The sequence below is a fragment of the Syngnathoides biaculeatus genome, chromosome 8 (assembly GCF_019802595.1).
Source record: "Syngnathoides biaculeatus isolate LvHL_M chromosome 8, ASM1980259v1, whole genome shotgun sequence".
Classification (NCBI taxonomy): Eukaryota; Metazoa; Chordata; class Actinopteri; order Syngnathiformes; family Syngnathidae; genus Syngnathoides; species Syngnathoides biaculeatus.
Window position 1 is genome coordinate 15,941,667 of NC_084647.1, and position 23,608 is coordinate 15,965,274.

Below are 23,608 nucleotides of genomic sequence, written 5' to 3' on the forward strand. Positions count from 1 at the left end.
TGTCACAGGGTCAGAGTTCGTGTCAGTTTGCGGTGCCGTGATGACTGCTGGCATGTCTTGTGGTTTACAAGATTGCAGTGCAAGTGGACCTGCAATGAAAGCGAGCCCCCCCCCTCCCTCCCCCATTATAAGTGCAGCAACCGCGCTAGCACTTCCCATTAACATAATGTCACTTCTCCTGAACAACATTTTTGTGATGATTGTGGCGTGTGAGGCAATCGGTTTTTGACCCATACCTGCTGTACTCGCACACGGGCACACACAAACACAAGTACACATTAACACGTAGTGTGTATGGACACACTTCTGTTTTGCTAAACTGAGCAGGTGTGACAGTAAGGCCAATTTGTCAGCCGTTCTGAATATCGCAGATATTTAGCACAAGTTTGTATTCTACTAATAAATAATGCTTAGTTAAAATACAATAGGAGTACTTACTTTTACATTTTTTATCTTCGACAAAGGAGTTAAGACAATCAATCAATCAATCAATCAATATCCTCACAAGGTATCACGGGATTGCTGGAGCCTATCGCAACAATCTTTAGGCAGGAGGCAGGGTACACCATGAACTGTCCATCCATCCATTTTCAAAGTTGCTTATCCTCATGAGGGTTGCGGGAGTGCTGGTGTCAATCCCAGCAATCATCAGGTAGGCAGCGGGGTACACCCTGACCTGGTTACCAGCCAATCGAAGGGCACGAGGAGTCCGCACTCAGTCTACATCTAGGGGCAATTTACAGTCTCCAACGAATGCATGTTTTTGGAATGCGGGAGCAAACCAGAGCCCGGAGAAAATCCACACAGACACTGGGAGAACATGCAAACTGCACACAGACGGGGCCGGGATTTGGACTCTGGTCACTCTACTGTGATTGTCTCAATTCTCAGAATATTTGTCACTTTCTCTTATCCTCCTCGATGGGATCTCTGCTTGGAGGAGCTAACATCTAAAGATAAAACTGATCCTAGTTTTCAAATAAAGAAAGGAAGATCTGGCCTGTCGGTCAAGATGTTTCACATCATCACTTTTAAACCATTTACTGTGCTGATTGGCATTTTAAGACAGACCGCAAAAGCTGGAAATTGGTGTTTTTTTCAGCTAATAGGTGAAAAAAAAAACGCAAATATGAGAGTAGTTAACCTTGAATATGATGGCGATTACTGTAGTTAAAACGACACGTTTTTTTAATCTGTGATGTTTTATGAAGTGGCCCTGAGGTAATAACCAAAAGCAGCCTAGAGATTCCATTCCATATTAGCTAATAGCTAATGGCTATTGAAAGTAGCTACAGGGTAAGATTGGCATCTTTTCACTCCCCGATACGGTTTCTGAAGGGTTCAGGGGGACCGTTAAGATGTACAAATGTGGATTCCTCCAATTATTGTGTGCTCCATTTTCCAACCGACGCCTGCCACTCAACCTTCCGCCGACGACATGATACCGAGATGATCAGGGAATGACAGCCGCGCTGCGACAAAACTGACAGCAAGCGTGCTCACGGGTTGGAAAGAACAGGAAAGTGTGTCAGACACTAACAAATCATTTATATTATCGACAAATGTCTCATTCCAGCTGAGCGACTCGGGGTACTACACCTGCATCGCCTCCACTCCCGGCGGCGAGGCCTCGTGGAAAGCTCATCTGCAAGTCCAAGGTATCGGATGTTGTCGTCACGCGAGAGATGAAATTCACCAGCATGGGGCACTAACAATGGACTTTTCCACCACGTTTTGTTGATCCAATCAGAGTTTGGAGTCCCTGTCCAGCCGAACAGACCCACCGACCCCAACTTGATCCCGAGCGCCCCCTCCAAACCCGAAGTCACGGACGTCACCCGCACTTCGGTCACGCTCTCCTGGAAGCCCAACCTGAACGCCGGGGCCACACCCACCTCCTACGTCATCGAAGCCTTCAGGTGAACACCCCCGCCAAAGCTGCCATACGTTAGCTTAATTGCTAGCACAAATCAAGGAAAAGTGGACTAGGAATGCTAATGCTACACGCTAACAACTTGGTAATTCGCTTTTTTTTTATTCTTTTTTTTTCTTTTCCTTTTTCAGTCTGTTACCAAAACAAATTAGCCTCGCCTGAACTAAAATGGTAGATGCTAGCCTTAGTTTTACCATCAGTGCTAGTTGTAGTGTTTTATAGTTTATTTTCATCTCTCAAAAGAAAAAAGAAAGAAAAATAGAATTATGAATTTCCAAATTTGGTGTGTTTTATTTAAATTGTTTTAACTGCAAGAAATGTATTTTTTAGAATCAACTAAAGAATCACGTCAGCAATAAAATGAGAATATTTTTAAAAGTTTCTTGATTTTTACTCATGAACATATCTTCATGTTGCGGCTAACTAAATCATAAAATTAAGCATATAGCCCGAACTTTTTTTTTTTTTTTTTTAAACAACCAAAATAATTCTCCTTCAGTTTCTCTGGAAAAAATAGTTAATCTTACAAAATTACAAAAAATATCAGGATTTCTTTCATTTTTTTTCTACAAAGTGCAACCAGCAACAAATTGCCTTCATGTCTCGAAAAAAATGTTTTTTCATGTCTCAGGTCCAAATAAGTCACAAATTAAAATATGTGTCTGTTTTTTTTTGTTTTGTTTTGTTTCTTTTTTCCCACCCATGTTCATTTTAACTGAACGCAAACTGTCTTTCCACATTTTGCGAGTGCAGCCATGCGTCGGGCAGCAGCTGGCAGACGCTAGCAGAGCACGTGAAGACCGAGTCCTTTGTACTGAGGGCCTTGAAGCCCAGCGCCGTCTACCTCTTCCTGGTGAGGGCTGCCAACGCCTACGGACTCAGCGACCCCAGTCCGATCACCGAAGCTGTGAAAACGCAAGGTAAGCCGTTCCGCAGTCTCTACTTGGCTGCAGTGGCGCGTCCTCTTCCTGCCCTGAGTCTTTCGTTGGATAAAGTTGTTTGAGTCATCTTGTTGCATCATTGTTTGAGTATGCATGGCAAGAATGACAAAAATGTTGCACGCAGACATCCTCCCAACCAGCCAGGGCGTGGATCACCGGCAGATCCAGAGGGAGCTGGGCGAGGTGGTCATCCACCTGCACAACCCCACCATCCTGTCCTCATCCTCCGTCAGGGTGCAGTGGACGGTGAGTACGTCCACGGCGGCACTTGTAAAACCGCTTTGACCGGCTGTCAATTTGGTAGCGCTCTGACGCTAATAACCCCTTCCAACCGTCTAAACGTCCAAAATCTTAATTCCGTGTACATATACTTACGTAGGAAGGTCATCGGTTAGTTTTATTAAAGCTCAGAACAAGTGCGCGTAAGAGTCCATTTGGCCGGAGCCTGTCCGAGCTACGCTGTGCGGCCTTAAAACGGCAATTTTGACGCCACGGGGGTTACCAGATTGCGGCCGCCCCCGCTCTGATTCGAAACAGTGGACAGCCGTTAAAATAATACGAGTGAGAGGGAGGGGGTTGGGGGTGGGGGGGGGGGGGGGCAACTCTTTGGCTCGTAATTGGAAATCGTTTGCAGATGTTGAAGGTGGGAGTGGGAGAACCAAGTGGAACCCGCCTGTTATGTTGCCGGTCAAACTGACCCAGTTTAAAGTTGGAAAAATACGGGGTGGGGGGTGGGGGGGGTGGTTTCAAAGAAATGGAAGTTGTTTGAAAAGACAAATAGAGTACCTGTTTTTGTCTGTTTCCATTTGTTTTATTTTACCAGTCTGATGAAATGTTTATTGATTTATTGAAATGTTTTTGATAATATTACAATGTATCCATTTCTTTTACATGACTGTAATTTATTATTTCTAATATATTTACCCTCCTGTTATAACGCAGTTTATATTGAAGAAAATCTAGATTAAGACTGTTTTTAATTATTTTAAAATTACCCTTAATCCGGTGGTGTTTTATCTTTTTTTTCAAAGAAGACTCAAAATACATGTCTGCAAATAGTTATTCAGACATGAACAAAATGACTAAAATCATTCTTGTTTTTTTTTCCTTTCCTCTTTTAATTTTACCATAAATGTCAAACAAATCATTTGTCTGGTGTTATTTTTTTTTAAACAGGACTCTATGTCCAGCGAGTCACTTCGACCCATCAAAATTGTGAAAATTTTGGATAAAGGAAAATAAATGACAAAAAAAAAAACAAAGACACATGCTAACATTAGTTTATACAATTGCTTTCCTTTTTTTTTTTTTTTGTCTCCAGTCCACAGTCACAATTTTGAAATGATGGCCACAAATGACAAAAATATAAATGCGCAAAGCGTGTCCCTTAGCTGTGGAACCTAACTATGTTGTTGACAACGTTGACATGAGCCCCCCGTGTCGCCGTCGGGTCATTTTGACCCGCCACGCCATATGAGAGATTTAAGCGGCACAGTTCCCATGTTTTTTCAGGCCTGCAGCTTTTTCCAATGTGGGACTTTATTAGCCTTATTTTTCCCTTTGATATGCGCCTGCGGCCTAATCATAACCACCTGAGCTGGCAGATTATTTTACGGGGATAAAAATTGAAAAAATGTGTTGAAGAACACAGCTTGTTCACCTTCCAGTGGGGCTTACGAGGATATTAGCCTGGTGGTTTTGTTGCTTTAATTAAACAAACTCCTGGGTTAGCATGTGCTAGCTTAGCTCTTCATCTCTGAAGCTCCCCGGTGCGACCGACCCCTGCTGGAGATCCTGCAGATCCTTGCCTTCCCTTGTAACAATTGAGGATTTATAGCAGGAAATGACCAAAATAAACACACATGCTAACTTTAGAGTCCACTGTCTCCCCTTTGCTGCAGTGTCCCACCGTCTTGGATTGAACTGCTAAATCTTTGCTAACAGAAAGTAATTACAAAAAAAAAAAAAAAAAACATTTGGAGGCTAGCGTACCACTCTTGTGGTGCCCTTAGTCTCTCCTCGGATAAAACTTCTACGCCATTGTAACATTGGAGGTTACACAGTAAGAAGTGCCAAAAATTAAGATACTTGCATGCCACAGTTGTCTTACTGCTGCAGTGCCTTCACTTTGTATGTTTCAGTATTATACTCAATAGTATTCACTTTGCTGCGGCTAGACTCAAGTCCTTCTCTAATATAATTGTAACATTTAAATATACGTGGCAAAATTATGGAATTAAGTTTGTGCCACCAGGATTTGAAATGCAAAGTGATCCCATTTTCAGTAGTTGTAGTTCAGTGTGACTTTTCAATGTTAACAATTCAACTGGCTACAATTCGCTGTCTAAAATTCACCATCTGTGCCAAAAGGCGGGGTTACTTCAGGTCAGAACCAAACAGCCAGCCAATCCAGTTACGCTGTCTTAGTATGTGACGTCACGGGGCTGAGAAAGCGTAACTGCGATTGGCTGGGGGTTTGTTTCTGACCTGAAGTAACCCTGCCTGGTGACACAGACGGTGAATTTTAGACAACGAATTGTAGGCGGTTGAATTTCAGGCAGCGAATTGTAGCAACTATTGAAAATGTGATCACTTTACATTTTAAATTCAAATCCTGTTTTCTTTGGCATTTCAAGTTCAATTCCTGGTGGCACTAATTTACTTCCATACAAACTGAATATGTACCCAAACATTAGCGTACCCTTTCCTTGAGCTGTGTACTGTGTAAATTTACACTCCAATTGGCTGCAAGAGCCCTTTCTTTTCTCAGATAAGATTATCATTATAGTATCATAATAGGATTTACAAGGAATGACAAAAAAAATCTATTTCCAAAAAGATTAGCACTTCCCTGCTTTTGAGCTGTGAACTCTGCAGCATTATACTCCACAGTCTGCAATTTTTCTTAATTTCTCGTCTCGTTCAATCTCCTCTCGGAATAAATTCCAAGTCAACCAAAGTTGTTGCCACGGAGTTTAATTATCTTTCGATAATGTTGCTGTGTTTTCTTGCCGAATCTTGTTTTCTTGCTCTCTTTTTGGATAAAATTGCAGTTCAACCTCTTACCGTTGAACTTCATTGTCCGAGGCTAACATCGCTGTTTCCCTTCCGTCCACTAGGTGGAGCAACAGTCCCAGTACATCCAGGGCTACAAGGTAATGTACAGGCCATCACCAGAGGGGCAGCCGCGCAGTGACTGGGCCACGTTCGAAGTGCGTACGCCGGGCGAGGACAGCGCAGTGGTGCCACAGCTCCGCAAGGGCGTCACGTACGAGTTCAAAGTGCGGCCCTTCTTCAACGAATTCCAGGGCAGCGACAGCGACGTGAAAATCGCCAGGACCCTCGAAGAAGGTGTGGTGTCCTTTGTGTTTGTGCGCTTTAGCGCTTTAACACTCACACGCGTGTACACATGTTGTCATGCGTAGACTCTTTTATATGCACAGCTTGCATGTGTGCGAGTAGACAACAGCTGTTCACACCAGGCAGGGTGGTGGGCGTGCGAGATGAGGGGAGATTTTGTTCTGGCGTGCCACATCGAAGCATTTCCGCAGGGCCTTACGGGCAGTCAAAACAAGCGTTGGACTTGCACAAATGACCTTGTGAGGGTTTTAGACAGAGTCTTGGGCGTAACGGGCACACTAACGATGCTACAGTAGGACTAAATATCATTTTTGCATCCTAAATCCACGTTGCCAGCAGTGATGTACTCCGCAGTCTCCACTTTGCTGCAATGTGAATTTGTAACATATGAGGATACAACGGCTAGCAATGCCAAAACTAAAAACACGCACACCTGAGTTGACACTGTTACCATTCCTTCATTTTTGAATCCACAATCTCCACTTTGCTCTTCCAGGATAAATTTTCCACGCTAGTGTAACATTTGAGGATACGCAGCAAGAAATGGCAAAACTAAACATAAACTAGGTTTAGGGTTAGGGCTGCTGCTACACCTTTGGAAACCTTACGTTTGACGTTACTGCAGAGGCCCAGAGTCTCCCCTCTGAAAGAATTGCTACATAATTTGAGGATAAATGGCCAGAAATAACAACAAAATAATTCCAGCCCTAGTTTACACTGTAGCTGGGCCTTTCTGTTGAAGTCTACAGTCCCCACTACAGCGGCCCGCAGTCTCTTCTCCGATAAAAGGGCTACGTCATTGTAACATTTGAGCATACAGTGCAAGAAATTACAAAAAATAGACGTGATGATTTAAGATAACCCTGTACCATAGCCCTGGAAGTTGCCATGTTTTACTTATGCCGTCCTCAATCTCCACTCGAATTAATTAGCTATTCCATTGTTATGTTTGAGGATAGACAGCATAAAATTACAACTACACACAAAGCTTAGTTTACACAAGTTACAGTGCCGCCGCTCATGAGTCCGTAATTTCCACTTCGCTGGAGGGGCCCAAAATCTCATTGTAACGTGAGGAGGAATGGCGAGAAATTCCAAAAATAAACACATTCTTTCCCGCTTAGCCGGTTCTTCAACTCTAGTTCTTGCAATATTACACTCCACATTCACCACTGCAGTGCAGTGGCCCTTTTCCGTGTTGCCCGTAGTCTCTCCTCGGATAAAATTGCAAAGTGATCATAACGGTTGAGAATATTTTACTAATATAAACACTCACTAATATTTCTTGTGCGCAATACATCAATGCACATTTTAATCACGCCACAGATGGAAAAATGTAACCGTCACCAAAGTGCTAACTGGAAAGTTTGTTTACGTTATTGTTTTGGTATTTAATGATGAAAACGACTGCTTTCACATCACTGGCCACCCACACTTTTCCTATTTAGCATGTGTTTATCATTATTTTAATTATCACTTTAAATGTGCTCTAATTTCTTCTTAAATTCATCAACTGTCTTGCTCGGTAAAATGAAGCTGAAATGTATTCACACTTTTAGATTCTTCGTTAAACTGGTGTAACATAAGGTGTTTGTGTGTGCGTGTGTTTGTGTGTGTGAAACGTGATACATGCGTGAATCTTGCGCGCAAAGAAACTAATTTTTGTCGTGGGCCACACTGCAGTTACGGTTTCCCTTATATTTACACATGAATTTTATGAACTAGTTTTGGAATCAGAAATCAAGCGTAATGGGTTTTTCAACGACTGTTGATCTTTGGTAACACAAAAATGCTTGTAGTATCCATAACCATTTGAAATTTTTGTACAGATTTTAACAAGAATATGGAACTTGACACATAATTTGCTTTCACAGGCCAAATAAAATCAGGTGGCGGGCCGAATTTGGCCCCCGGGCCGCAGGTTTGACACCTGTGCACTACGTTCAGTGACTCTTAGATGAAATGTTCTTTTTTTTGTTGTTGCAAAAAACAACAAAAAAAAAAGGGCCAGATTAAAAAAAACGTTTTTCTTCATTTTGTTTTTACATTTTTCAAGGTATTTTTCTAGATTTTCTTTTTGTTTCTAAATTCAACATAACAGGAGGATCTAACATCATTCCTTTGTTGTCTGGAACCAGGCGAGAGTACCTCTAATTGGCGATGTATTGCACGGGTGCGTCTAATATATATATAATTTTTCCTTCCTTTGTCTACATCTCCAATCCACCATCAGTGCCCAGCGCGCCTCCCCGCGAAGTTACGGTGACGGAGAGCGGCGAAAACGGAACCGCCATCATGGTCTCCTGGCAACCGCCGCCGGAGGAGGAGCGCAACGGGGTGGTCCAGGAGTACAAGGTAACAAACCCCCCCCCCCATGCTGCATGAGGGAGGGGACACAAACACACAAAGAAGCACCTACATATGTATGCAACGGTGTGGAGTTATGAATGAAATCAATGCACTGCTATGAAATATTGCCATCTAGTGGAAAGTGTCAAACGCTTCCAGGTAAATGTGGTGTGGATCAAGTTGGATAACAACCCCCCCCCCCCCCAAATATGAGTTCTGCCTTATTTGTTTTATACAACTGTCTCACTACAATTATTAATTCACAAATTTTTTTCTTTGATGTTCTGATCGCAATTATTATTGGCAATATGTGACATGCGTAACTAAAACACGATCTAAATATTACAAGGGGTCTCTCAAGTTTTACTGCAATACCTGAAAGTGTCTCTTTTCAATTTAAAGTGGTTTTAATTTGTCTTCTTGTTATGAACTGTGCATTACACGCATGTACAGCGGGCGCGCTTTGTACATGAGTGGTGTTCATTTGTGTCTCTGCAATGCTTGTTTGTCACATGCTTCAATTATTTACAGCGTGTTATTGTATGTCAGGAAAAGCAACACAAGCCGCTTGCATTTCCCAGCCCATCGCAGTCGTTTTGTGGCTTTGAGCTTGTGGACATTTTGCTCTCATACGCGAGACATTCGATGCCCAGGAAGCGTGTCGGGAAAGCAGAACGTCTGGATGTGGATGTATGGTTCTCTTTGTGACCCCTGCTTTAGTTTAGCTGGGGAGCACAGACCCCACCCCCTTCCCTGGAGTGACAGCTCCTCCAAGTCACTCTAATTGGCTTACGGGCCTGATTACTGATACCCCCCGACCCCACCCCATTTGTTTTCCATAGGGCGAGACATGTTATGGCTGCTGTGCTTTAATAGTGAGTCTTTGTTCGTGGCGGGCTGGAAAACATAACGTTGTGTTTTTCAAATGCTCAACGTAACACGATAGCTGCGTCCCGCTGAGGTGAAGCTAGTGAAGTTGCCACCTGCAGGAGGCTATCTCGTCACGCGTACTCGTGGTTGGAAAAAGTTGAGCGAACCTTCGTATTTGCCTGGGATAGGGACTAGCAAAAGAGGATCATAAAGTATCAAAGCCGTCCTTTTTTTTGTGCATACAGTCGTTAAATTATTCCGCAGAAACAAATTACCTTCACATGTCACTCGTTAAAAGTGTAAACAGCTAGCATGGTAGCAAAGTAAAACAAGAAAACTTACGGCGTGAAATGAAACGTTGTCACAGCGGCCCAGCCCTCATTTGACACCTGCAACAATAAGTCACAGACTAAAATGCTTGAACGAATAAGTAACACAATCAAATCTTATAATGTCCTAGATTTGGTGCTTGGGGAACGAGAGCAGGTACCACATCAACCGCACCGTGGACGCCACCACCTTTTCCGTGCTCATCCCCAGTCTGGTTCCGGGGGTCCGCTACGGCGTGGAGGTGGCGGCCAGCACCGGGGCGGGCCCCGGGGTCAAGAGCGACATCACCTACTTCCAACTCGGTGAGTAGAAATTATTGTAGATAAAAAAATTGTTTCAGGAAAAAAAAATGCAATCATGAGCCTTGGGCTGCATCTCCCTCAGACGCATCCGGGCGGATGACGGTGGCGGCGGACCCCCAAAACCCGCTATCGCAGCAGATCTCAGACGTGGTGAAGCAGCCCGCCTTCATCGCCGGCATCGGCACCGCCTGCTGGATCATCCTGCTGGTCTTCAGCATCTGGCTGTACCGCCACAGGAAGAAGCGCAACGGGCTCTCCAGCAACTACGCCGGCATACGCAAGGGTCAGTCCAGGGCGCAATGTGTAGTGTGCATGCTGGGCCTGAAGATGGGCGATGTGACTGCTCACAAAATTGAAAGCCACTTTTCGATGCTTTGCTTTTTTTTTTCCCCATGCCACAGTGTGCTTTGTCTTCTGAATTAACGCCCAAAATGTATTATGTACATATCGTAACAACAAAACCACAGAATGATAGAAATACATGACTTTTGATTACATTACCTCCAATATTTAAATAGTGTTGATTTATATTCTGATATTATTATTAGCATTATTATTAAATAATCATATTATAGGTTAATTGAAATTTTGCAAATGACACTTTTGGGCTGCACAGACTGCATGAGGCCTCACTCTTTGGCCAACGAAAAGTGTTTGGAAAAGAGCTTCATCGCAGCCGCGTGAGGCAACGCAGCGCTGGTGCTGAGGCGGGTTATGGATGACAATTTTGAGCAATATATGTTGTAATTATAATGCTGTGTTATAGCCCAGCATTGAAGCAATTTTCGCCCTTGATTTATGTTGCTGCACAAAGAGCGTTCGTCACGCTCGGACTTAATTGCGTCAGGCAGAAAGCATCTTTGCTTCAGATGTCTGATTTGGACCGGCTTCAAAGTCGGGAGGGCGCCATAGCGCGGCCTGCAGGGCGCCCGACGGCGTTGCAGCAACATTTCTAAAGCGCTTCCTGTCTTCTCTGTTCAAAAGAGCCAAAGAGAAGCTGGAGCCAGTTTTTTTTTTTTTTTCTTCAAATCGATTGATATATTTTACAAAAGGGCTCCTTCTATGACCTGTTTGTAGTTTTCCCCGTTTGAGGGTCCGAGGATGATTGAAGCCCTCTAATTTTACCAAGTATGTCAAAAACATGAAAATATACAACACAGAAAGTCAATTGACAGAGACTACAGTACATTTCTGGAATAAAGACATTGCGAGGACAGCCCCTGAGCAATAAAAGGTTGCGAGGAATCTAGCAATGTGGTACAATCTTTTGGACAATTTGACAAAGATTGTAATCATTTCAATCAATTGTCTTCGCCGCTTATCCTCATGAGGGTCGCGGGGAGTGCTGGAGCCTATCCCAGCTGTCAACGGGCAGGAGGCAGGGGTACCCCCTAAACTGGTTGCCAGCCAATCGCAGGGCACATCGAGACGAACAGACGCACTCGCAATCACACCTGGGGGCAATTTAGAGTTTCCGATTAATGTTGCATGTTTTTTGGGATGTGGGTGGACCGGAGTGCCCGGAGGAAACCCACTCAGGCATGGGGAGAACATGCAAACTCCACACAGGTGGGACCAGGATCAAGTCCGGGTCCTCAGAACTCTGAGGCCAACGCTTTACTAGCTGATCCACTGTGCCCAATATAATAATCAATAAATGAATAAAGAACCTAAATAAAATAATGATAAAAGGCATAATTTTATGTTAGCTGTTTAAGAATTTATTTGCAGGAGGGAGAAAGCTCTTGGAAGTTCCATCTGGAAAATAATTACCTCTTAAAGTGCCACCATCATGGCTAAAATTTTACTTTAAATTAGTGTAAGTCACACTTAAATGATGCTTTGATTTATTTTTTAAAATCTTCAATAAAAACAATTATCTATAGGAGGGATAGGCTCCAGCACTCCCTGCAACCCTTTTAAGGATAAGCGGCAAAGAAACTAGATTTAGATAGATGCATGGACAACGCGCAATTCAATTTGAAACGTTGTGTTCCACTAGAGGAAGCCAGTGTACCACACAAATACTTGAGGGTAGTATATTATTACATAAATGAATTATGAAATAATTGAGTACTATTTTTCTCTTCCAAACAGTGCCTTCTTTCACCTTCACGCCAACAGGTAAGCACACAAACAAACACACAAAACAATTAAATGAATTGACCTGCAGTGGTTTACAATTTTTATATTATTTAATAACAGCATATACTGTATAAATGTGATGTAAATATTGTGAATTGTCCTGTTTGATCTTTCCAGTGGCGTACCAGAGAGGTGGCGAAGGAGTGAGCAGTGCAGGAAGGTAAAGAATATTAGAATGGGGGAAAAAATATTTTAAAAATAAGATGACAAAATGACAAACAAAAGAGGGAAAAAAGTGTGTACAGTTGGATCACACCAAAATAATAACGTGTATTATTAAAAGTGACCTTGATAGATGTGCACCTTCTGCATATGCTCGAATTTTTTCATACATATTTAGCTATTATCAACTGAGAAATCAAGGAAAATGATGGCTAGAATGTTGATTTTTTTTTTTAATCCTTTTTTTTTTTTAACTATACTGAATGTGTGATATGTCAGTCAAAAATATGTTATGCGAGTTAAATTGCTTCCAAGCCTGGCAGTTCTTGTCACAGCTTTGAGTATCCTTTGAAGGATTTTTTTTATTTCAGGGTTGGGCAGCATGCACTTCCACAATATGGTCAACAGAGGGCGTTCTATGATTTTGTAATGCTGGGGAAAATGGGTGCGGAATTGGGTGGGGGATCTGTTGAAGTCCACTTTGAGCAAGCCACTAAAGACGCGCAGAGACACACGCGACCACCAGGCTGCGCCGTTGCATCAATGCAAAACCACCTGAGGGACGCCTTGATGTGGCGGAATGGGACACAAGAAAGCCCCCAGTGCAGGTCGGGGCTTGTGCAAAGCCCCATGAGCACGGGCGCAGTCAGCCACACAAAGGTACACGGGTACAAGGGAGTGCTGCTTGTGAGGATGTTCCCACATGGAGGGATGGGGGTGGGGAGGGGGGGTTCCAAACCGGCTTGGGTGGGCATATTTGCAAATTATATTTAAGGTCCCCGTTGAGAGCCAACCTTCCCTTTTCCCAATTACTAGTTTATTCCAATTTCTTCACATAAATTCCATTGGAGATGAGGACCCCACATTTTCACCATTTCCAAATTCACCATCTTGTTTTTTTTTCTGCGCGTATTCTATCCCGAGCTAGTTTATCGAAAAATACCCACGTTTGTATTTTTTGTGCTTTTTCTGAAACACCCTAAAATGCCACAATAGGAATAAACTAATTGGTGTCAAGGAAGTATGCATCTTCACTGTGACACAAGCTTTGTATGGCGGGGAGGAGCTACATTTAGCCTGGGTCGTTAAAGGAAGTTATAGTGTAGTACACGTGCAAGGAACTTTCACGCAAACCGTTTACTTAAATATTTTACTTTGACTTAATCTGTAGTTCTATTATTCCATGAGGAAAGTTTGTTTTGTAATAGATGCAAATCAAGTTTTAAAAAAAGAGAAAAGGATGCGAGAGATTTGTGAGCTGATGGCCCAGCGGTGCGTTCACAGTTCATTTCGGGGACTGTACATTTAGCAACATTGCAAGTGTTTTTTTTTTTTTTTTTTTTTTTTATCCATTTGTCTAATCCGGGCGGAGCTCAGGGAAAGTTTTGTTGGCTTTGGGCAAGTCGAACACACACAATCTGTTTAGCTGGGATTTTTGTGTGTGTATGTGTGTGTCCAAAAGGCAAAAAAGTACTAAAGCCGGATTTGTAGTTTCCCTCTTCTCAGCTGCTGGATGAATAAACTGCTGATAATCTTCTCTTTCAAAATGGGATGTTGCTGCAATTCGTTCACATTGACGCCATTGTGTTGTGTTTTGTCAACCGTTTCTGTGCAGGCCGTTGTGCAAAACTACAGGAATTTATTTTTAATTTTGTAGTTGTCAGAACAAACTAATGAAAATGAAAACAATGGAAATCCTTTGATTTTAAGAATGATTAATGATTTTTATGTTGCCACTTATTATGATTAATTTAATCGCCTTCTCTTATTTCATTGTAAAATTACAACTTCAATCTTTTTTCACATAAAATTGTCATTTTGTTCCTGACTTCATTTGCGCAAAATTTGCAGTTTTTATCTAAAATTGTAAAACTATTATCAAATAAATATACTATGTAGGTGGCACGGTGGGTCAGCTGCTAAAGCGTTGGCCTCGCAGTTCTGAGGTCCCGAGTTCAATCCCCGACCCGCCTGTGTGGAGTTTGCATGTTCTCCCCGTGCCTGGGTGGGTTTCCTCCGGGCACTCCAGTTTCCTCCCACATCCCAAAAACCTGCAACATTAATTGGACACTCTAAATTGCCCCAAGGTGTGATTGTGAGTGCGGCTGTTTGTCTCCATGTGCCCTGCGATTGGCTGGCAACCAGTTCAGGGTGTACCCTGCCTCCTGCCCGTTGACAGCTGGGATAGGCTCCAGGACTCCCCGCGACCCTTGTAAGGATAAGCCGCGAAGAAAATGAATGAAAACTGCCACGTTTGTTCACGCAGTATTGTGACTGTTCACCTTGCCATGTTTTTGTACGCGTTACTATTTTCTTTTAAAAATACGTTGTCATTAATGCCAAGAACATTGCAAAACTTGCAATATTTCAGCTTTTCTTTCTGGTATAGGTAGCACACGTGGTAATATCGTTTTGTGTGTTTTGTTTTTGCGCGCAGGCCGGGCCGACTCGCCAAAACTTGCAATATTTCAGCTTTTCTTTCTGGTATAGGTAGCACACGTGGTAATATCGTTTTGTGTGTTTTGTTTTTGCGCGCAGGCCGGGCCTCCTCAACATGGGCGAGTCGGCCACGCAGCCCTGGCTGGCCGACACGTGGCCCAACTCGTGCTCCAACCACAACAACTGCAGCATTAACTGCTGCGCCGCCGGCAACGGCAACAGCGACAGCAACCTGGCCACGTACAGCCGGCCCGGTACGTCAAGTGCAAAAACAAAAACACGCCACGCAACACCGACACCACAAATGATAAGAGTGCACGGATAAGACAAAGGTGGGAGCTGCCAGGAGGAAGTAAAGTGTGATATCTGGGTTAGCTCCCCTGAGAGTTCTGTCTTGTTTCGCTCTCTTGCTCTTTCTCTTTCTTCACAAGAGCAACCTGCACAAAGGAAATATTAGGATTAAGAGCAGGCGGCTGTGTTTGATTTCTCCCAGGCTGAAGTTGACATGTTTGCGGGTGGCGGCGGGGGGGGGACATTCCAAAAGAAAGAAGAGACTCAAGATTTTGCATTGGTGCAGACACTGAAATATGTTAGGTTATACATAAAATAAAAAATAAGTCAATCTTAAAAGCACCCCACTCATTACCTAGCTTAATAGCGGCCTAGCGGTCTGTGTGCTACTATCTATCTATCTATCTATCTATCTATCTATCTATCTATCTATCTATCTATCTATCTATCTATCTATCTATCTATCTATCTATCTATCTATCTATCTATCTATCTATCTATCTATCTATCTATCTATCTATCTATCTATCTATCTATCTACTATCTATCTATCTACCTACCTACCTACCTACCTACCTACCTACCTACCTACCTACCTACCTACCTACCTACCTACCTACCTACCTACCTACACTGTCTCTTGTACTTTATCTCACTAGCAAGCTAGTACATATTTGTATGTCTGTGTGTCAAAGTATCCATCTATCTAGCTGGCTAGTTATACAAAAATCTGTTTGGGTTAGGGTGTGACAAATATAATGAGAGCTAGCTACATACTGATCACTATCGATCTATACCTAGCAACCAGTCCATTTTTTTGGCCAATCGTTCTATCTTAATAGCAGCTAACGAGCTACCTAGCTTCTTCGCTACCTATGTTTTTCTAGCTTCTATTTTGTTTCATTGCTATTTATCTGTCCATCAATGTATCTATCCTAAAAGCCTCTAGCGATCTACGCATTTACAGACATAAATATGTAGTTATTTGTAAAACTGTATGTAAAAATCTATCTAGATAAAGTGTAAAAATGTAGGTATATCTTAATGGGAGCGGATGAGCTACCTAGTGTACTTCTGTCTGTCTGGCTTCTACATTCTCCCAAAAGCTAGTGGGCTGTCTATGTACACCCTAGCGTAAAAATGGAACAAAGCGTTTTTCTGGAAGAGGTTTATTGAGTATAAGTAATCCTTAATAAATTGTGCATGTGTCCAGTGAGTGCACACGTTTACTTGACTTGGTGTGACGTGTTTAACAGGAAGTAACAGGCCTTTGCATGACAGCTGCGTGTGTGTGTGTGTTTGAAACACTAAATTGCAAAATCAGATGATCAATAATCCAAACGCGTCTCCTGTTCTCCCGTAAACGGCCACGGCGTTTTGAGAGCCTCAGTAACCCTGCCCGTGTCCTCCAGCCGACTGCATCGCCAATTACAACAGCCAGATGGACAATAAGCAGGGCGCCCTCCTGGTGCCCGAGCCGGGGGTGTACGGCGACGTGGACCTGTCCAACAAGATCAACGAAATGAAGACCTTCAACAGCCCCAACCTGAAGGACGGCCGCTTCGCGGGCGCCGGCGGCCAGCCCACGCCGTACGCCACCACGCAGCTCATCCAGTCGTCCATCATGAGCAACAACGACCGAGGGACGGCGGGTGGCGGAGGGGAGCTGAATGACAAACATGGCTGGAAGCCCTCCGGCGCCATCCTGCAGCCCAAACAGGAAATGCAGTACAGCATCATGGAGCAAAACAAGCTGAACAAGGGTGAGTGCGAGGGGTGGCCCCCCCGCCATCGGCCTGGTGGTCCCACAAGACTTCATCGTCACCATCCACCTTCTTCCTCTTCAATCTTTCCAACGCGGGAGTGCATCGACGACATCTTGACGCCGTCGCTCTTCCCTTCCACCTTTTCGTGTGTATGACGTTTATCTAACCCGGGGGGTGTCCAACATCCGGCATGCGTGCTGTAAAATGAATGCTACATTGGCTAGCGTCTTTCTTTCACTTACATAAACCATGAAAATAAATCGCAATAACCCGCAATTGGGACGCAGAACATCAAATGCGAACAAAGACGCTCAAGTTCTTATCTAGTGGGTGAGGGCCAAGGGGTCGCCGGCCAAGAGCGTCACTAGATGCATTTTTATCTATGCCACCAAAAATGACGAAACTGAGCTCCACAACTGAGGTTTACATGCTGTACATTTTCAGTCATATCTATCCTGTAACAAATCTGTCATCTTTCATAAAAAGATGATGTAACTCCCCCCCCCACACCTCCAAAACAATATATAATTTTTACCTTTAAGCTATGGACTGTTTTTTTTTAAAGCATTTGTTAAAAGATGAATGTCAAGTGGCCTTCAATTTACGGAAGAAAACTTTTGGACACCCCTGATTAACCCTTCATCAGCCGCCACACAATCCTCTCCCATCTCTTCCGCTGCTGGATCATCTCCAAGGCTCATCTTCGGTGTCAGATTTCCCATAACAAGACGACCTTTATCTCTTTCATCACTCACTTTTCATCACTTTGTTCAAATTTGGGAGGGGGGGTCCACATTTTGTTGTGTGTTGGGTTCTTTTTTTTTTTTCCTCTGTATGTTTGCATGCTCTAACATCGAAAAATCATGTATTGCATTTATAACACTACTAACATGCTGTAACATTTGTTTTAACGCTGGAGTTACATTGCAGGTCCAACTCATGTCCACTATCATATTTTGTGTATTTCATCGTACATTTCAAATATGATGTTTTTTGTGTTGTGATCACATTGTCAGATTCTGGCGTACTGTATCTGATTTTTAGCCACATCTGGAAGAGGTCTGATTCAAATCTGAAGATCACATTTCCCTTCTCTCCTTTTACGCTGCCAAAAAAAGTCATAATTCTTTCACCTATACCATGCAGTGTAAATCCGGCCTGTAGGCACAACAACTATTGGGGGATTAGGATTATTCACTCATTGGGTCATTTTTGGTGCCAAAACACAAGGAATGCTAACAATTTATCACCCATTTTTAATCTGTGCCAATTGAGACCAAGTCTGAGAGACCCCACTTTTGATGATCAAAAATCAATGTCGGTTGGGATTTTCTTCCCATGTACCCAATTTCTTGTGGTACCAAGAACTAGTGAAAGACTATTGTTATAAATATTGAACCGGTTCAGCCCTGATGTTAACTGAGAAGATTCTGGAGGCACAAAAACAAAACAAAAAACATCCACTTAACACACCCCACACCACAAGGTAATATTAATCTTTTAAAGACATAAGACAATTTGGCCTTTGCAGGCTTTGATTACAAAAGGGTGGGGGTGGCAGAAGGGGGGGGGTGGTGCTCAAATGAGTTTATCCATTTGTGTGTTTAAATGTTTGGCTATACATTCACGGTAGACAACAATCTTCTCTCTAGTATCTTGCAGAAAACCTTACCAGAAGCTGAACTATGAGGACCAATGTCGTATTTTTGCCCATTTTCACTTCCCCTGGGCGTAACCATCATTTTGTCTGAGTAGTTTTTGTTTTGTTCACCCTGTTCTTCAAGTCCTTAACAACGTGACTTTGCTGTCATCAGATCGCTACAGAGGCGGCGACGCCCCCATGATGCCGGCCACCATCCCGTACAACCACAGCCACGACAGCCACACCGGGGGCTCCTACAACAGCTCAGACCGAGGCAGCAGCAGCACCTCCGGTAGGACCTCGCGTGTTATTCGTTTGCATATCTTGTTGAGTAACAAGTAAAGTATTCAATTAAAGTGACATTATTTACCGTAATTTCCAGCCTATGAGCTGTGATTTTTTTTTCCACATGCTTTCAACCCTGCGGTTTATGAAGTGATGCGGCACTAGCGTTAGCGCGGCGCCATGGTAGCGCACCTGGTTATAAGCCTCGGTACACAGAAAGATTCTAAAGAGGCTAACCTTTGCGCGGCACTAGCGGTAAACTCTTTTTGTGTACCGAGGCTTATAAGCAGGTGCGCTCTTTAGGCCAGGAATTAGGGTACCAAGACTGTCCCGTAATTTCTGGCCTACAGAGCGCACCTGATTATAAGCCTCACCCAGCACATTTGAAAAGGAAATACCATTTCGTACATACACAAGCCGCACCTGTGTAAAATCTGCAAGTGTCCACATTGAAACCCACATTGAAACACGAGGTATTTACAAAGAAAGACGGTAAACAGAAAGCACTTTCAAAGTTTTAATACCTTAGCTTAACATAGCAACAACACGGTAGCACGAACAGGGCTAGTAAAAAAAAAAAAAAAAAAACAACAGCCGCGACAGCTACACACTAGCAACACGGTAGCACAGAACTAACATAACCGGTTAAAAAACCTAAATCACTGAGACGTGGCAGTAACACAGCAACAACCGCTAGCTAGCGTGGCGCTAACCGCTAGCAGGGCCAGTTAAAAAAAAAAACATACTGGCAAAAGTCACTTCCTCGACATATATTCCACCGGTCTCACACCTTTTCCGCACCTTTGCGGTCGTTAAGAAAAAAAAATGCACAAATTAGGTGCATCACTGCATAAACCGCAGGGTTGAAATCGTGTGAAAAAAGTCTCGTATTATAGGGCGGAAATTATGGTAATTAATTTGTTGTTGCTCTCAGTTTTCTCGTTTGAGCCTTGATCACCAAACCGTTGTCTTTTTTTTCTGTTCCTATCTTTGATTTCTTTCTTTGTAGGTCATTGCGTCGTTTGCATTGAACTTTATTTCCCGTAATGGGCTTTGCTTTAATTGTGGAATCGCCACTTAATCCTATCGGGGGCGCGGGGGGCCCTGGTGTCTTCTCGGGGACAAGGACAAATGGAAGCACGTTGGAGCGACGCCATGCAAGGCTGCCACCCTTAATGCCACGTATCCATTCTGATATCACATTTCAAGTTGTAGTCATTAGGCCTCACAGCTCATTGGTTCACACACTTGGTATTAATTGGGTGCTTTTTCGCCCCACCCCCCCACCCCCCACACACATTTTCTTTACACGCCGTGGGGGTAACAACGCCTGCCTTTATTTCACTTGCCATTACTGAAGCCCTGAGAGGCACGTGGACGCATTAAACCAAAGTGTGACCATTATTCATGCATTTATTCTGCGGTCCATTCACGCTCCGTTAGTCGTGTGTCAATCATTCGGCTGGTGCGCGAGGTGGTGTCAAAGGGCCCTCTCGGAATCGTTGTTTATTATTATTCTTCGCATGAATGAATCGACTTTTGTTGGGGGCCTCGACATGCCAGACAGCGCGACGATTTTGCCGCCATTGTACCAACGCGTGGATCCTGGTGAAGGGATGTAATTTACGTGTACCCAATACTTGTCAGAGTGGTGGCACGCCCTCGAAAGTTAAAAAAAAAGAATTGCCCTTGTAGCAAGTTTGAAAATTTTGTGGACATGATTATCCTGATAGGACACACGAAAAAAAATCTCAAGGACGTGTTTGAAATTTGACAGGAAGTCAGCCATTTTGGTTATTTTGGAAGAATTTAATCGTCTGTGTGGTGACGGACTCTAATTCGATAATTTGCCCAAGCTCAAGTAGCCATTTCATTCATCTCATGTTTCAATGATTCACGTTGGAAAAAGGTCTCCGGGGGGCCCTGCAAAGTCACAAAAAAATGAATCTGACCTCATGTTATGTGCCAAGCCGCACAAGCGTTTTCATAACAGGATACGCAAAAAAAGTCTGAAGTAGCCTCGTCTGAAATTGAACAGGAAGTCGACCGATTCTGGCATTTTTCAAGGCTTGTAGCTTGACAATTTCAGATGGGCCTCAAACCGACCACCCTTGACAAAGGTCTGACACTAATCAATCCATCCATCCATCCATCCATCCATCCATCCATCCATCCGTTTTCAAAAGCGCTCATCTTTTCCCTGAACAGGCACGTGCAGCGTAGACAACTATTTACATTAACATTCACACACATAGACAATTTATCTAGTCTTAAATTCACGGGCAGCGTCCCATTTTTGGGACATCAGGATTTTTACGCATTATATCCTTCAGTACATCAAAATATTTGAGTGTTTTAATCTGACTCTGATTCTGGTTTTTGGGATGATCTACTAAGAAAACTCAAGTACCCTCTTGTGGGCAGCGTCCCATTTTTGGGATGAGATTATAAATTAGTAAAGTTATCATATAAATTAACCATAAACCAAAAAGAATTTCTTTGATTGTGTCCTGTTGGGAAACTTTTATTTCAATAAGGCAAAAAATTGCCACCCTGCCCATGAATGGATTAATGACCCTAATTTACATGTTTTTGGGGTGTCGAAGGAAGCCAGAGTGCCTGAAGAAAATCCTTCCAAGTACTTCCAAATCCAGATTTGAGCCCCAAACTGCGAGGCAGACCTTTTCCGTGTTGTCCGCGATGCGAAATTGTGCAACTTTTTTTTTTTAACTTTTTTGTCTACTCAAAGTTTGATCATTTTATTGCTGCGCGCAACTTTAATTCAAGTTGTCTGTGTGTGTTTCGTTGAGCAGGCAGCCAGGGTCACAAGAAGGGAATGCGCACCCCCAAAGTGCCGAAACAGAGCACAATGAATTGGGCTGACCTCCTGCCGCCCCCGCCCCCGCCCGCCAACCCGCCCCCGTCGCGCAACGTCGAGGACTACTCCCTGTCAATGGAAGAAAGGTATGACGGGTATGATCTGCCCGGGGGGTGTTGGGTGGGAGGGTGTTGTGGGGTTTAATCCGAGTCAAACCTTGATGGAGGGACGGCATGAATATTTACCACATGTTTCCTTGTGTTGAAAAACACGCACGTCTCCGGCAAATGATGTGGAAATAATGAGCCTTCACTTCCCTCTCCGACGTTGACAGCTGCGACCCAGACATGCAGTGCTCCGTGCCGCCCTCTCACATGTACCTGCAGCCCGGCGAGTTGGAGGAGATGGAGGAGGAGGACGAGATGGAGAGGGGGCCCACCCCTCCCGTCCGCGGCACGGCCTCCTCCCCCGCCGCCGTGTCTTACAGCCACCAGTCCACCGCCACGCTCACGCCCTCGCCGCAGGAGGAGATGACGCCCATGTTGCACGAGGCGCCCGACGGCCACGAGCGCAGGTGGAGTAATATCACGATGACTCGATATGGATTTCGCACTTCCGTCCATCCATTTTCTTAGCCGCTTATCCTCACGAGGGTCCCTTGGAGTGCTGGAGCCTGTCCCAAGGCACATCAAGTTGCACTCACAATCACACCTAAGGGAGATTTAGTGTCCAATTAATGTTGCATGTTTTTGGGATGTGGGGGGGAAACCGGAGTACCCGGAAAAAAACCCATGCAGACACGGGGAGAACTTGCCAACTCCACACAGGCGGGTCCGCGATCGAACCCGGGACCTCAGGACTGTGAGGCCAACGCTTTACCAGGTGCTCCATCGTACCGCCCCGGATTTCACACTTTTTAAAATTTTTTGGGTTTATTTTGTGGTGCCTACATGTAGTGAAGTTTGTTCTCAATTGTCCGACAAGTAATACTGAATGTGGTTCCAATTTGGTAGTTCATGTTTCAAGGATTCCGGGAAATGGAGAAAAGGACTCTAAAATGACCACCTCATACAAATTCCCGTTGGAGGCGTGGCTTTGTGAGACTTTTTTGTGGTTCTACTTCTGATAGACTTGCCAATTAAATTTCTTGTTCTAAAGTGAATCTGGCTTGATGATCTGAATTTAAAGGAACAGTCAGCCTTAATCCGATAGGTCATGTCATATGTACCGTACCTTGAAAATTTGAGGTTAATCCCATATCATTTCATGGCGTTTTTATTTGCAATTTTCACGGGCGCTGCCGTTTTGGCGAGCCACATGACTTAAAAAAAACAGGAAGTGCGCAAACGCAATCACAGACAGCGCTGATTTCTCTGATTTATCCTCAATGTATCAATTCACTTTTAATTTTATATTTTCTGACAAGTTTTCAAATCTTGTTGCAATTGGATAAAATTCTAGCCATGAAATTCCAACACCATGATTATTTGCTAAAAACGATAAAGTTTACCAGTTTGAACATTGACTATCTTTTCTTTCTAGTGGATGGAATTAAACATATGTTGGAGAAGAGTTACAAATCATTGTATTGTGTTTTTATTTGTTTAACGCAACATCCCAACTTCATTGGTTGAAAAATGACCATTGGTGCATGGCGGATCAACTGGTAAAGCAGCCTCACAGTTCTGAGGTCCCGGATTCAATCCCGGACCCGCCTGTGTGGAGTTTCCATGTTCTCCCCGTGCCTGCGTTGGTTTTCTCTGGGCACTCCGGTTTCCTCCCTCATCCCAAAAACATGCAACATTAATTGGACACTCTAAATTGCCCCTAGGTGTGATTGTGAGTGCGACTCGTCTGTCTCGATGTGCCCTGGGAGAGGCTCTAGCACTCCCAGCGAACCTCGTGAGGAAAAGCGGCAAAAAAAAAAAATGGATGGATGGATGGTGCTGAGCCCACTTTGGGGTTAGCGCTCTCG

The 23,608-nt window shown here is 43.7% G+C and overlaps 1 protein-coding gene across 1 annotated transcript in view; it reads left to right on the forward strand.

Annotated features, from left to right (window-relative positions):
• Positions 1–23,608, forward strand: part of robo1 (roundabout, axon guidance receptor, homolog 1 (Drosophila)) — a 238,506-nt gene that overhangs the window by 209,152 nt on the left and 5,746 nt on the right. The window contains exons 12-26 of the mRNA XM_061826585.1: positions 1,577–1,658; positions 1,751–1,919; positions 2,687–2,853; positions 2,999–3,120; positions 5,994–6,225; positions 8,468–8,589; positions 9,914–10,085; positions 10,168–10,368; positions 12,183–12,209; positions 12,348–12,390; positions 14,931–15,085; positions 16,535–16,885; positions 18,703–18,822; positions 21,629–21,779; positions 21,968–22,207. Of these exons, the coding sequence (XP_061682569.1) occupies positions 1,577–1,658; positions 1,751–1,919; positions 2,687–2,853; positions 2,999–3,120; positions 5,994–6,225; positions 8,468–8,589; positions 9,914–10,085; positions 10,168–10,368; positions 12,183–12,209; positions 12,348–12,390; positions 14,931–15,085; positions 16,535–16,885; positions 18,703–18,822; positions 21,629–21,779; positions 21,968–22,207 (2,354 nt within the window). The remainder of the gene's footprint in view (positions 1–1,576; positions 1,659–1,750; positions 1,920–2,686; positions 2,854–2,998; positions 3,121–5,993; positions 6,226–8,467; positions 8,590–9,913; positions 10,086–10,167; positions 10,369–12,182; positions 12,210–12,347; positions 12,391–14,930; positions 15,086–16,534; positions 16,886–18,702; positions 18,823–21,628; positions 21,780–21,967; positions 22,208–23,608) is intronic.